The 15076-nt window shown below is 48.4% G+C and overlaps 5 protein-coding genes across 5 annotated transcripts; 1 reads left to right on the top strand and 4 right to left on the bottom strand.

Moving 5' to 3' along the window:
* Window positions 1–1288: 1288 nt before the first annotated feature.
* On the bottom strand, window positions 1289–2683 carry FSUBG_8854 (integral membrane protein pth11; the record flags this gene model as incomplete). The annotated part of the gene is made up of 5 exons (XM_036687304.1): window positions 1289–1688; window positions 1741–1881; window positions 1935–2052; window positions 2105–2474; window positions 2537–2683. 5 exons carry the CDS (start codon window positions 2681–2683, stop codon window positions 1289–1291), a joined length of 1176 nt encoding a protein of 391 aa, XP_036535608.1.
* A 2273-nt stretch (window positions 2684–4956) lies between these two features.
* FSUBG_8853 (triacylglycerol lipase V precursor) lies at window positions 4957–6821 on the top strand (the record flags this gene model as incomplete). Its single annotated transcript, XM_036687303.1, has 2 exons — window positions 4957–5493; window positions 5547–6821. The coding sequence occupies 2 exons, from the start codon at window positions 4957–4959 to the stop codon at window positions 6819–6821; spliced, it is 1812 nt and encodes a 603-aa protein (XP_036535607.1).
* A 306-nt stretch (window positions 6822–7127) lies between these two features.
* Window positions 7128–8838, bottom strand: FSUBG_8852 (cytochrome P450 monooxygenase oxidoreductase; the record flags this gene model as incomplete). The annotated part of the gene is made up of 3 exons (XM_036687302.1): window positions 7128–7163; window positions 7220–8468; window positions 8522–8838. The coding sequence occupies 3 exons, from the start codon at window positions 8836–8838 to the stop codon at window positions 7128–7130; spliced, it is 1602 nt and encodes a 533-aa protein (XP_036535606.1).
* Window positions 8839–9668: 830 nt separating this feature from the next.
* FSUBG_8851 (uncharacterized protein) lies at window positions 9669–10801 on the bottom strand (the record flags this gene model as incomplete). Its single annotated transcript, XM_036687301.1, has 3 exons — window positions 9669–10326; window positions 10379–10503; window positions 10562–10801. The coding sequence occupies 3 exons, from the start codon at window positions 10799–10801 to the stop codon at window positions 9669–9671; spliced, it is 1023 nt and encodes a 340-aa protein (XP_036535605.1).
* Window positions 10802–12312: 1511 nt separating this feature from the next.
* On the bottom strand, window positions 12313–13982 carry FSUBG_8850 (Arginine metabolism regulation II; the record flags this gene model as incomplete). Its single annotated transcript, XM_036687300.1, has 4 exons — window positions 12313–13071; window positions 13126–13260; window positions 13312–13848; window positions 13923–13982. 4 exons carry the CDS (start codon window positions 13980–13982, stop codon window positions 12313–12315), a joined length of 1491 nt encoding a protein of 496 aa, XP_036535604.1.
* Window positions 13983–15076: the final 1094 nt, after the last annotated feature.

Genomic DNA, 15076 nt, shown 5'->3' with positions numbered 1-15076 from the left:
TGGATGAGCAGGAGCAACTGTGTAGAACCAAATGTGTGACCGCTCACCCCAGGCTTGCTCTTACATCAAATTAACGATTTTTCACGTGATTGCCCCAGGATGCTTACCTTTATATCCTAAAAGAACTCTGTATATCATCGGCGAAGAGTGGTGTAGGGGTATCTACCTATAACCTATAAACCTTCTAAAATCCGAATCTAAAATCCTCTCTTCCCTGCTCCACTCTTCGCTTTTTGTAGTTCGCGAGTTCGAATTCATGATGGACTGTTCTTTTTGGCCTTTCAAATCATATAGAATATGCTTTGAGCCGAAGTGTTGCTATCGATTCTGACCACAATGCATGCATAACTGCCAAGGTGTTGCGTGGAAGAACTTCATCACATAGCATTTTATATCCTGACATTGAATAGTTCAGAATAATCTCACTGTCCAGCAGGTCTATAGAAAAAACGATATTACTCTCAAGTGGCTTGGAATACTCATGCAACGAGGCAAGGCGGGTATATATTGCTAGGCTTCATGGTGAAGTTGTCCACACACAGATCATGATGACAAATGCCAGTCCTTTCAATGCTGAAGAAGGCCACAGGTATTATTTAATGGACGTGTGGTTAACCATATATCGTTTGTGCTGGTAAGCAACGGATGATGTCGAGGGAAAGGAACAGAGTAACCCTTGTAAACACCGACAGAAGATTCCAGGACTACTGGGTAGGATGTACATGATATGCGACAGGAAGTCTCCATCTCCATATTTATGAGCTTGTATTTAGAAGCCTTGATTCGTTCGTAGTTGTACACTTAGTCTTCGAAGAGATCTTTTGGTAGCTTCTGTTGTCGGTGGACCAACCCTTTTGTATGATGATGTAACGAAAGCTTATGGGTAAAAGCTTATATCGGGGGAAAAGATATCGTGTTGTCCTTCATTATCTCAGCCTAAAGCTTAACCTTAAAGGCCGCAGTTATCCCATAGGTACAGTATATACCAATATGGAACACACGACCAAGAAAATAAGCGCATACCTGAACCTCAGGACGCCAGCTTGAACGAGACCGAGAAAAGCAAAGAGATTGAATCTTACAGGACCTGTTCTCAACACTCGAATTCCGTGGCCTGGAGTCCGTTCTGCTCTACAGAGTTGAGATGCTGGCTTCTTTAACCAAGCCCAGGATTGATCCGAACTTGGTAGGTCCAAGGTATACGATACTGATAACAGCCGTTGAAAGGGCAAATAAATAGCACGAACTTGTACACTGAGGTCATTAACAATAGTATGATTAGTCTAATCTAAAACGAGGGCGCTCTTTCGGTATTTTGATGCCCGGGTTTCCCTTGCGCTGGCGGCAAACCCCTAAGCTCTATCGAATTTTCATCGCTAAACGTGCTCAAACGCTCGTGGTGCACTCTAACTTCCTCAGTCTTCATCACGCCCCCGGAACTCATGGACATCTTAGTCTGGCTTTGGCTTCCGTCGGAGTCGTCCTGGAGATGCTCTTGCGATTCTTGCCATCCTGACATGATGACCACCGAATTTCGACCATAGCGCGAGTTGGGGTTATATCGCTTTGACTGTCGAGCATTTGACGCCCCGGCTGTGTTTCTTGTGTCGACGTCGCGTGGCGTTGTATTGGTCCTGTTACGGTTGTAGCTCCGTGAGCTTGACTTGAGTTCTCGATACAGCATACGGCTATCTGAATTAGCAAGGGGGCCATGTCAGAGGAAACGAAGTTGTAACATACAGAACTGGAATGCAGATGGCCATGATGGATGCGGCAGGCTCTGTCAAGGTCCAGATCGTGAGGTCGACACGGTCATAGGTGATGTCCTCACTTTTCATGCTGACGACTAGTACAGCCTTGACTATACCAGTAATTCCAGCGCTTTGGGTATGTTAGTAACTTAATACTGTATACTGAGGTTACTTTGTACTCACATAGCACCTAAACTCATAGCGACAGCAACACCGAGACGCTCTCGTCGACGCATGGTCATGCGCATCAGAATGACCCAAGGTAGTAAAGCAAGGACGAAGTCAAGAATCGCGGAGTAATCTGAGAAATGTAAGTCGCTAACCACAACCATTGTTGATTTTCAAGTACTTACAAGCAGCGAATAGTTGGAACGTGAGAAGCTTTGACTTGTCCCAACAAGTTCCAGGCACTTTTTTATTCCAAACCCTCTCGAGGGGCGTGCATTTGGCGAAACCGAAAATCCAGACCAGGTTCATCGAGACGTTGATAGTGACGATAATAAAGATGAGGAAGTATTTCATCCATGCGTTGGTAGCAATCCGATATAACGTTATGGCGAAAGATGTCTTGCTGATTGTCGTGGCCATTATACCAAAAGCAGCTCCCACAATGGTTGTCTTGTTTATGGTTATGAGGTTCTCGTCACTGATCGTAGCTGCGTGTCGTCCGAAGCCGAGAGATACGAGATATGTGTTGAGGGAGACAGAAATGGCGAGCGCCACCTATACTCATGGCATTCAATGGTCAGAAACAGCATCGAGGAAGGCATTTGCAAATAACTTACCCAAGCCGCGATGAGGCACCAATCATCATGCCATAAACCCTTTCCTCTCCATAGTTTGCAGTAAACACGCAGAAACAACAAGATGAGACTCAGCAGGCACAGAGTCCATATTGACACCAGCAATCTGGTTCCTCGTTCATCTTCCATTGTAAAGTTCAGAGAACGAGAAGGCAAGGGAAACAAAAAAAGAAACGAGACGTCAAGACATGCGCGGCAAGCAATGGGAGGAGAACCAGACGCCGATCCGGATTTCGGGCAGCAAGCAGCGGAGATCCTGGGAATAGTGGTCCCTGGGGTTTTATATACAAGGTCGCAATGACACTAGGCGCCCCTTGGAAATAACCTTGATCAAAAGGTCCCCTCCGTGGGCAATCGTGTCATCAACGTCAGATTCAGTAGGGATTGACAGACATAGCGGCCGAACAGATGGATTCATTACTGGGCCACGGAACTTAGCTGGGTCAGCGCTTTGATCGCGCACCCACCAGGATAGGGCGCGTATAGATGGTGGCAACAGGAACCTAGCGTATAGATGGTGGCAACAGGAACCTCTGCAGCGCCCCCTTTTCTGCTTGTCGGAGCCGACTTTTAATGGGTTGATCAATGAGAATGGCTACAGTGGCCATTGCTAAGTTTGGAATAGCGGACCAGTGCCGCTAGACTGATGACTTTGGTGCGCTGGTGGCTGAGAGTTCGGAGTAGGGCCCTTCTGTTGTCCACTGACACGCCGGAGAAATTCGTTCCCAGCTCAGATCTAACAAATGCCTGTCTTCAAGAGCCGAGTTTCCCGCGGCCGACCGGGTATAGCATGCGAGGATCAAACACACTCCCAAGCGAGACGGGCATTTAATCCAAGGCCCTTTTACCTTATTCATGAACCTGGTGAAACGAGACGTGTTGGCTGCCTACTGACTTACCTGCGACATGGGTCCATCCATGCTGATCCGGGTGCAATTCCACGTGTGTACCAAGGAACGACGATGATCTTTTCTTTTCTCGAGAAAAAAACCAGAATCATGGGACGCACCTCACATGAACCGTGTTGACAGATCTTACAGGTCAGAAAAAGCAAGCGAAAGGAACCGAGCTCGATTAATTGTCACGTCTCGGCGATGAGAACCATGTCGGATGTAACCCTAGAGGAGCAATGATTTACAGGCCCTTGACGGAAATCATGGTTACAGAGTGGGGACGAGTCCAGTATTTTAATGAACCGCGCGTATCATGGCATTGATCAGTGACCTGTCAACGGAAATTCGTCCCGGAGCTGCTAAAAGGTTCATTACAGCCCATACGATCGTGAGACCTAGAGAAAAGCCCAGCATCCTTCGTCTCTCTAGCTTGCTCACTAACCACCGAACGATCTCACTGAGGGAAGTTTTTGAGGTACCCGAAGGGAGCCAAGACTCTAAAAATATGGAATTCTTTTACGAATATCCATAGATGGAGCGGGGGATTGTCCGGATCCCCCGTATCACTCCATAATAATGGAGCATAATGCCCATAAGCTCTTCACGATGACACGAATTGACCAAAAGTGACTCCGTTCAGTGTCCGTCTCTCGGGGCCGTCCCTTAATCACGCAACAATCCCTTGGCGAGTGACAACCCAGCACCGGCTTTGTCCTCTAGGGGGCTACGTCCGCCATTTTAGGGCGTTTTGAGAATCTGTTAGCCCACCATCTAAGCCTATTTAGGGACTGGTTGCGATGTTGGCGGCCCTTTGCCTCTAGAAGCAATCTAAACCTTCTGCCAAGTGCCAACGGCTTTTCTTTACCTAAAGGCCCGGGAATACCGTCTTCCGGCGCAGGGATTTTATGTCAGTTGATCCAGTGAGTTCATGCTGATGAGTGTTTATAATGGGGATATACCGCAGTAGTCAGTAGAGTTATTTGATGGTCGATGGAGCAATCGTTTTTGGGAGATTTGCAGCTCGAGATGTCAATGACTCGAGATCGGAGCATCATGTGGGGGAGCTGAACCTGATCGGCCACACTTGGTCGGTGTTGGAGAAAGGATATGGAAGGGATCGACAGACCTACCAAAGCATATTTCCTCCCAGGCAGCGAGATCTTTTGTCGTGCCGGCTCTGCAGTTCATTGCGAGCGACAAAGTGGCAGTTCTTTTAGGCGAAGGCTGGCTCTTCTTCGGATGCACAATCCCTGGGACGAGAGAGTGTAATTTCACTCAAGTCATGACATGCATGGTTGACCATGTATGTATTTTGTATGGACAATGCTCCGTTCTCACGGCCCACCAGGCCTCGACGTCCGTTGAACTTAAAGACAGCGATCGACATGACAAGCCACTGATGCAAGTTTCTTAAACGAGCTTCCTCATTTTTTCTTCCAGACGTTGTCTAGAAGCTCAGCTCGCGATCCTCACTCCACGCACCTTGTCCCTTTGTCAAAACGCAACAAGATGCATTCCTCAAACACACTAAGCCTGCTCTTGGCGGCTTTCTCTGATTACGCTTCTGCCCTCCCCCATTACCCTGCCCCTCCTGTTCCTGGCGTTCCTGGTGATCATCATCCTCCTGGACCTCCTGGACCTCCTGGACCTCCTGGACCTCCCAATCCTCCTCCCCCTCCTTCTCCCTCTGCTCCCGCTCCCGGCCCTCCCCACGTTTCCCCTGCAGGCGTTCCTACTGCTCAAGTCTGCAACGGAACTTACCAGGGCAAGCATGACACCACGTATGATCATGACCTGTTCCTTGGCATGCCCTATGCCCAACCTCCTGTAGGCCCATTGCGTTTTTCTTCACCCAAGTCTCTTGATAAGGCCTGGAAGGGACCTCGATCTGCCACTGAGTTCGGATGGATGTGCATTGGTTACGGCTCTGATACCCAGGCCCTCGGTAACCCTGTCAACGAGGACTGCTTAACTATTAACATCGTACGACCTTCTGGTGTCAAGGCCGGAGATGAGCTCCCCGTTGGTCTTTGGGTTCATGGAGGCGTAAGTTCCCGTCTTATATACCCAATGCTATATTATGACTAACAATAAGACAGAGCTACACCAACGGCGGTTCCCGAGACCCTAGGTACAACCTGAGCTACATCGTTGACCAATCCGTCAAGGAGGGCAAGCCTATAGTCGCTGCCTCCATCAACTACCGTGTGTCGCAATGGGGTTTCCTCTTCAGCGAAGAGATGCAGAAGGAGAATGCAGGTAACTTGGGCTTCAAGGATCAGCGCCTGGCTATGAGATGGCTTCAGGACAATGTCGCCGCCTTCGGTGGTAGCCCCGACAAGGTCACTATCTGGGGAGAGTCTGCTGGCGCTCGATCCCTGGGTATGCAGCTTGTCGCTTACGAGGGCCAGCACAACAACCTCTTCCGTGCTGCTGTTCTCGAGTCTGGCAGCCCTGTCGCACTGTTCAACGAAGCTTCTGATTGGCAGGAGTACTATGATGCTCTTGTCAAGAAGACTGGATGCGACTCTGCCTCCGACAACCTCGAGTGTCTTCGTGGCCTTCCTTGGGAGACCCTCAACAACATCTTCAACAACACTACCCCTCTCGATGTCACCGCTCCTACTCTCACTGCTGTTATCGACGGTGACTTCATGACCGCCCAAGCCTCTAAGCTCCTTCTGGCTGGCAAGTTCGCTCACGTTCCTCTTCTCATGGGTAACAACTTCGACGAGGGTACTGCCTACGCCAAGAAGGGTATCAACACCACCGAGCAGTTCCAGTCCTGGCTCTCCAGCCTCGGCCTCAGCCAGACTCAGGTCGCCACAGCTACTACTCTGTACCCTGATATCCCCGACGAGGGGATCCCCGCATCTTTCATTGGCCGTCCTACCAACGAGTATGGCTCCCAGTGGAAGCGCGCTGCCGCCTTCGCTGGTGACTTCCAGCAGCACGCTGGACGACGTCTCTTGGCCCAGGTCTACTCCGCCTCTTCCATTCCCGTCTTCTCCTACCTTTGGGACGTTTACGTCAATGGCCTTCCCGCCATCCTTGGAGCTACCCACTTCCAGGAGGTTGCTTTCGTCTTCAACAACGTCAAGGGTGTTGGCTACAAGCCCAACCCCTTTGAAGGCAAGCCCGAGACTTTCGTCGAGCTCGCTGACCTCATGAGCAAGATGTGGGTTTCTTTCATGCATGACTTGACCCCCAATACCGTCAAGACTGCGCCCAGCCATGTTACCTGGCCTCAGTACACACTTGCAGAGCCTCTTAACATTGTCTTCGACGTCAACAAGACTGACCTCAGCTACACGGCTGTCGACAACGTCCGAAAGGAGGAGGTTGCCTTCCTCCTCGACAGTGTCTTTGCCTAGGTTCGTAGCCTGCAGTCAACGCGTTGCCTAGCTGTAATTTATAATAGGGTGCCATTCCAACATCCTTTCTAAGGACGTATCGGCCAGATGACCGAAGCCCTTTGACACTTTGTATATAGCTTTATCTTCCATTCGTATTAGCGAGCATCTAGCCATGACTTGAATAGATCAAAACATCACATAGCCACACAATATGTATCCGTAACTGGTTTCTCATTCTCGAGCAACTCATTCGCGTATTCTACGGTCGGCGCACGGTCTAATTATCAAATTCGCAATCACCTTGCCTCGATCGCGAGCAACAAACTACTCTCTCTTGGTGAAGACCAGCTGGCATTCGTCCTGATGACATCAGAAATCAGTTCATGATAATGTTACTGAGCATGCAATAAACTTACCTCAGGAAACAAAGTAGCAAACACTCTAATCTCTTCCGAACGGCTGGTTGCATGATGCACCCAGTCTAGTTCCAGAGAAGCCTTGCCAATCATGGCAGCCATAGTAAGCGGAACGTACCTGCGCGCCAGGCAATCGTGGGGACCAGCTCCAAAGACAAGCCAATTCTTTATCTTGGACTCGGCATCGCCCGTGATCCATCGGTCAGGGTCAAAAGCCTCAGGGTTTGGATAGGCCTGAGGGTCGTGAAGCGCAGGATAGCACGTGGGGACGATGAGAGTGCCTTTGGATACTGTGTACTTGGGTGTGACGGGGAAGGACTTGGTAGCCTCGTAGGGGACAAAGATAACAGGAGGACGATATCGAAGAAGCTCTTTGATGACTGCGTTGGTGTAAGGAAGGGACTCGAGCATTGATAACTCGAACGGTTGGTGCCTGTTGCCATTTCGTACGACGAGATTCTCTTCTCGAAGACGATCGAGAACATCCGGGCGTTGAGCGAGGACCTGGAATAGCCACGTAGTAGCGCTGCTGGAAGCATCTTGGGAGGCGAACAAGAAGGTGAACATGGTCTGCCCAATTTCGTCGTCTGTAAACTCACGAATCAAGTTTCGTGGTTTCTCAATTCCCTCTTCTCCTGCAGCAATTCGGTCGTAGTATCTCTTGGACTCCATCATGTGCAAAACCCACTGATCAACGATACATCGTGGCTCAGCACCAGAAGCCATGTTAGCCTTGCAAGCCGCAGCACACTTTGCAAATTCAGCCAGCACGGCATCTGCGGTACGCTTTCCCTTCCAGCACTTTGTAAAGGGAACATAGACGGAGAGAGGTACGTTTACTAGCTCGAGGGCGGCCGTGACCTCATAAAAGTCGTCAGCAATCTTCTCGACAGCATCTTGAGATATGTAATCTCCAAAGAACGTTCGACAAGAGAGAGCACAATTGATCTCTCGGAAGAGACGCATAAATGCCATAGGCTTCCCCTTGTTGGCCTCGCTTGCTGCTACGAACCGGCCGAAGTAATCATCGTATACCTTCTCTTGGACGGGCAGGTAAGTGCTGAGTGCTTTGTTGACGAAGAGCCCGTTGAGTCCTTTGCGGTACTCAGTGTGTGCCTTGCCTTGTAGGAAGACCCAGGCGGTTGGTCGGAGGAGGGTCTCGGCCATGGGGACGATGCATGGTTTGGCATATGTTGGGGACTTGAACACTTTGTGTGCGATATCTCGGTCGGAGGCGAGGACGACGAACCTTACGAATAAGACAATCGGCATTTTACGGCGGAGAACGGGGCGGTGACTTACTTGTGGAACACCGAAACGCAACTCAGAGGACCGCTGGCCCATTGAGCAAGATAATGGTCGAACTTGGGATAGAGTGCTCGGATGAAGGGACCCATGAAAGGGATTTTGAAAGCTGGACCGGCAATTGGGCCCTTACGCCAGAGATACATGCATTGATCGTATGCAATCAAGACAACTAGGATCGTAAGGAGTATTTGAGTGTTGCTGTAGCCATTGAGGTAGCTTGACAGTAGCCCATTCCCGTTGGAATCATCCTTCAAGGTTAGGCTGGCGTTGCTGAGTAACGCCTCAGCTTTGGGACTGATTATGGATGCCATTCTGGGAACGAAAGTGAACAGAGCAACCAGCATATGAATTGAAACTGATACAGATCCGAGGGGCATAGAGGTCTTATAAGGTAGGACACAAGTCATGCTGGCTCTAGTACAGGGATTATCTAGGAGCTTAACATCCAGTACTGATCGGATCTTACAACAAGAATACGAACTCTCTGAGTATGCCTCGGGCATTGGACGGCATATCCATATAATACAAAGGATCTGGCTATTTTGACTTGATGGGCCTCCCGATATGGTCATCGAACTGCGATGGGCTGATATTGCTAGATTCGAGATTACTGTATATGTACTAGACTCCGATCTCCAAGGTGGAGAAGATGACCTGTGTGTCTATATCATATCAAATCTGTCTCAACGCTCAGCTTGTCGCAATCGAGTCCCTCTGAATCAGCATCAGGCCATGCAAAGGAGGTCTTGCTTTGTCTCGTACCGAGTTCCATCCCCATACGCCGAGGGATCTCCAAATCCATTTGCAAACCATTAAAGTGCATGCCAACCTTGATTGGTATGCTCTACTCCAAAATCATTGCTGTCAAATATGCTTACTGTCGTTGGTCCCGGCTATAGCCTGATGCCTCGCTTCTTTATTGCCGCTGCAGCATCGTTTGGCATCCTGACACTGCGGAGACTAGTACTCTTTAGGGCTAGTCTCCGATTGAAAATCATGAAACCCGAATACGCAATTGCATACAGCGCCGCAGCAGCAATTTGCGAAATAGCGTGTCGTACGTTTTTCGAGAGCGCTTCAGTGTCCGTTTTCAGGACGTCCGGATTTTGTGTTAATTATTTCAATTGATATTTGTGCGTGCTCATGTCAGAATTGCTTCCCACTGTTGTCGGAACACTTCTGCGCGCTCTGTCTCCAGCCACAGAATATTCTGTAGATGGACAATAACATCATCCCAAGACTGCAAATCCATGGCATTTGCTGCAATTTTGGCTGCGTATATGAGCCATTGTATATCTGTTGGGTCCGTAGCCGAGACAATTGTGACTGAGAGTACCCAGATCTGCAAGGAACCGAAGAAGACACTGCCCGTTTTACCCGCTAAAGGTTGGAGCTGGCCCTTGAGACGTTGAATGATCCTGTTTGCCAACTCTGTATGCGTATAATAAGTTGTGCCATGTATGATGAGCATGTAGAGTGTTATGGCGCATCGCAGACACTCCGATTGAGGCGAGTCTCTGAGTGGCGGAATGAGCAAAAGCTTGTGAACCACGAAACATGTAAGATCGTGAAGTTCGGTACCCAATAAACTCAAGGCGTTCGGTTGGTGAAACATGCCACGCAAGCGAGTCAGAATATCTGCTATCTCGCGATCGAGGAGGAGAGCATCAACAACAGGGTCTTGGATCTCAAGGAAGGACGATGCGAGAAGCCATTGCAGTGTTGGAGCAACTCCATCTCCAATGCCAAGGTCGTCCTGTATTGCATATTGAGGGGAGCCTGTGACGAGCAACGATACCCTTCAAAGTGAGTTTAGCAAGTCATTCGCGGGGATGGGAAGATATGACTCACCAAGCAATCATCCTCGCGGTCAAAGGGCTTACTTGCTTCACTTGATCAAGTCCACCTCGGATCCCAACAATACGTTTCGCCCCGTCTATATGCGCTCTACTGGCGTCAATATTCCCCTTTCCATGCTACACTCGTGAGTCAATTAACAGAGTTATAATCGGTGGCCCTGAAGAAATTACTCACTTCAATGGCGGCCAAGGTGACAACAGAGTTCAATGTCTCATCCTGGATCGCCAGCAACGAACTCCCTATCTTCTTCCGTATTAGAGATACAGAATCCACCATGAGAAGTTCTGATATAGGGAAGCCTTTCTGAGCACGCCTCTCTTCATCTAATGACGCCGTCTGTATAGAAACATGGAACAATGCTGGATCTGCAAGAGCCAATGGCCACCAAGAGACGATGAATGGATTTGAGGACATGTTGAGATCCAAAGGGTAATATTGAAAAGAGATATTTGAGAGAACTAGTCCTTGAGTCAGATATTAGACCATCTTGAAACTTAGTAGACAATACTTTACAGTGCTGTATCAATCGTTGAACGTGAACTCTCGGAAGTCTGGTGGCTGGATATGAGTCAAAAGGATCAAAGAAATTACCAGCCGGTGCAAATAGTTCTAACGAGTCTTGAGGGGCTAGATCCAAGTCTCGACTCTTCAAAGAATACGTCTTCACATCAGACTTGTCTATCGGCCTGCTCCGAGCCGGCTGTTCCGGTGTTGATGATGAAGTTGCTGATGATGAAGACAAAGGCACGTTTGCGTAAATACACGTGACTTTTCTCTTGAGACATCGTGAACATTTGGGAGTTCCGAGATCGCAACTATGCTTCGCCTTCGCGCAGGCATTACAAGATCTTCGGAGCGAGGTTCGCATTGTTAACCGAGACGAGTTAGATGATAGTGAAACGTCGTAGAGGAGGAAGTTTATTAACGCGGTAGCAATCAAGTGGAGTTGTCAGTGAAACGGTCTAGCCTCTTTCGGGCCTGACCGTTAGGTGACACTTCGGCCAACTGGACTAGACCAGACTACCCTGTACCCTTGGCTGAGATCGACCGATTTAGCATGCAAGCACGCAAGGCATGCCGCTTCTGGTCGCAACAACGAGATCAACGGCCATTTGTTATGTCCTCATTTACGCAATAAGGGTCGCTACTGTTAACTCTTGAAGGTATTTCGGCGAAATAAAAAAGCTCATTCCTTTGACAGTCCCAAGGCGTTGGATAAGTAATTACCCCAATTTTCCAACCTTCTTGATTCTCTTATTAGACAGGCCGGCACCGGACGTTATTTGATTCCGTTATCGATCTGGATTATTCATCTGACGCCTTAAGGCCGTTACAAGGGGTTAGGTATTTTTACTCCTCGCCGTGCGGGTACACCAACCGATACGCAAGCCGGAATAATCCCATGCAAGGAACGAGGTGTTAACGAAGTACGAGAATTCGGGATTCAGCCCCGCAGCAGATCAGCCAGGTATAGTACAATAGTGCTATGAACTAGGACCCTTCAAGTTAAAATGAGTTACATTTACCCTGAAGCTTTCCCTTTTCCATCGCAGACGTTTCGTGCCAGGCTCCGATGAAACCTTTACGGTATACCCTTAGAGGCAGCCTTTGGACAGGTACGCGGCCCCAAGCCAGACCATGCTGCGATTCACTTGTACCCAGTAAGGAGGCTTCGAGACTCAGATGTGACCAGCAAAAAGGTTATTCATTAAACTATCGTACATACTCATCTAGAATCTAAGTAAATCGTAATACAACGTAACCGATCATATCATTCCCAACTAGAAGCGTTAGCTCACCTTCCGTGTATCATCAACCTGAAACGTATAATCACTAACATTCCCATCGGGATGCCACTAGCCCCATTTAGAAAAATGTTCTCCATGTTTGGGAACCTCATCGCAGGTACGCCCGCTCTACAAGACTTAGGCCATAAGGTCTTTTGCCAGGCCCGGGGCAAAAGACGCGAGTCTGATGCCATACAAATCTCGAATCAGGTTGAGCCTGGCCTGACACTCTTTAACTTGCCCGGGGCTACTGTGCGGACTTTCGAGAGCGATGGCAAGTGGCCAGACCAGATGGTACATGATGACGCTCTGACGTTGCGGTACGGGAAGTGGGATACCCTGCTCGTTGACTTCGCCCATCAGATAAGGCAAGACACTGCAGAGCCTCTGAGTCATTGAAACAACTTGCTTTTCGGCGATGGTGGCGGTGGTCTGAGCGAGCTGAACCTGCGGACTACTCTTTGAGTCCACGAGCCGCAGGAGGGTTGCAGCACATACATGCAGCCTCCCGAAGAACAGTATGAGGTACATGTTGAAGAATACCCACGTGCACGCCGTCCATCGCGATTGGAAGCTGACCAAGGGCTTATCATTCGGAGTCGCAGGTCGCTTGTCCGCTGTTTGCTGCGGTTGTAGTCTTGTAGGCATGGCCTTTTCAATCATGGCCAACTCAGCGCCGATTGCCAAGGCTTCTTGGATAACCGGAACGAGTAATGCCCGTTGCTTATTCGGTGTCGATGTCGACTCTGCACTCGTGATTCGCCTAGCTGCCCTGTAGAACTGTCCAATGCGAGTGACGACCAGGGCTAAGCGGATCACTGGGTTTGATGTGTCAAGCTGTGAGTCGGGGACGACTAGACAGTCCATATCGTCCTTGGCCATGAGTGAGGGGATTTGCTTATTTTGTGTCTCAGCATCCATGCTATAAGGGTCCCGTTAAGGCCTACTAACCATTTGAGTAAAAATCCATGAATGCAAGTTGGACTCTTCGACATTTGTTATCACGCGGTGCCCGACTACGTCGAATAACTTGGAAATACCGGCCATGTGCACGGCCTTGGTTGTTTGACCTTGGCACTCGATATCCTTGGGGGTTCGTCAGCGAGTTGCAGATCATTGCAGCAGCACATGATTTACCTCGATCATGCCCAACAGCATCAGGGATGCCAGTGTTTCATCTTTGAGGGGCCGCCTAGATGCAGACAGATCTCTATTGACAGTCCTCAAAGCAGCCCCGTAGTGGTATCGTGCCGTGACATAGAGCGTTGACGACTTGTAGTGTCTCGAAAGCGACATGTGAGCTGCAGCAAGGAGGGCCGGGCGTATGCACGATGACCGGCTAGAGCTCCTGTACATGTCCTCTAGAAAATCGAGGTGCCCCTTGATGACGCCTGGCGCCGGCAAGACGCAGTACTCGTGCAGGAAATACGAGATGGACTCATCCTCGAACGAGGGTTGGGGTTGTCGACAAACCCCTGAGCCTCTGGCCCTCGCCTTTTCGTAGCCGAGCCCCATGCCCAAGACGCGGGTCTGCGCGGAAGAGCTGCCGGGCTCATCACGAACAAGGCTACGTCCAGGCTCTCCGTGGAAGCGGAACGCTAATGGTCGATCATAGCCAGGGCATGGAGCCTTGTAGAGCTCGCAACGTCGACATCCCGGGCGTCGGCCATCACACTGGTAGGAACAGGTTAGGATAGGGGCTGGACCGTTGACCTGTCAGATTCAGATTGATTGACCAGGAAACTTACCTTAATCTTTCGCTTCCTGCAGCGGCTGCAGCCCCGGCTGAGGGTTCCAGGGAAGACCATGTCGTGTCTTGGGGCTTGGCTCGGCTAAGGATATTGGCCAAGCCACTCAGACTCTGTGGATTGTTGGTTGGGCTGAAATGTTGTTCTTGGGCATGTGAGTTTCTCAGTGGAGCTCTGAGCATCAACTCTTGGAGATTATATCCTATGAGAGAAGTTTCTGGCCATTGCTTATCTAGAAAAGACCAATCAAGCTTGGCAGGTCTCGAATGGCTGCCTGAGTAAGCATGTATGTCATTTATCCAGGATTACATTGGTGGAATTACGGCCCTTCCATGGTTAGTATCGGTCCTTAAAACGTCAAAGCGTCGCAACCTAGGCTTTTTGTAGCATAGGCCTGGTCTTGGGATACGGCCCCTGGGACATTGGCTACCAAAGTTGCGAGCTTTGGGGGCTTGGAGTTATCGTTCTATCAACTCTTTAATGTGCGCCACAGCAAGGGCGCCGGATGAACCGCACCTATTAGAACCTAGGCCCTGATCTGTATTGAAAGTTATAACTAAATAAAACGTTAGCTATAGAGCTAAAAGTAAAGCTATCCCTAATTAAGGCCCTATTACGTAATAAATCGTTAGTTTATTGCAATTTTTACTTAGTATTAAGTTATATAAGCTCTAAGGATATACCTTTTTAGCTATAAACTTATTAAAGGAAAGTTACTAAGGAATTCTATAGTTTATTAGCTAAAATAGCTATCTCTAAATATATATTTCTAGAAGTATATATTTAGCTAGTTTACTATATAATAATAAAAGGCTAATAAGACTACCTTAAGCCTACCTTATAACTAGCTAACTAAAGCTTTAAAAATAAATAATTCTAACCCTAACTATAGTAATAATAAAAATTAAAATAACCTTAAGGACCTTTTCTTTATATAAATACTTAATAAAATTAGTTAATTATATTTAAATTAAAAAATACTATAAATCCCTTATAATTAGGATTTAAAGGAAATTATAAACCCGAAAGGGGTATTTATAGCTATAGTAAAGGCTTAAATATTACTTTATTATAGTATAGTAAAATTCTTTAAAACCTTTTATATTCTAAAGGAAGTCTTTTATAAGTTAGTAAAGTAATTATAAAAGAATATA

The sequence above is a fragment of the Fusarium subglutinans genome (assembly GCF_013396075.1).
Source record: "Fusarium subglutinans strain NRRL 66333 chromosome Unknown NRRL66333_c0000126, whole genome shotgun sequence".
Lineage (NCBI taxonomy): Eukaryota > Fungi > Ascomycota > Sordariomycetes > Hypocreales > Nectriaceae > Fusarium > Fusarium subglutinans.
The sequence above is the reverse complement of the archived record's forward strand: the minus strand, read 5'-3'. Positions and strand labels throughout refer to the sequence as shown.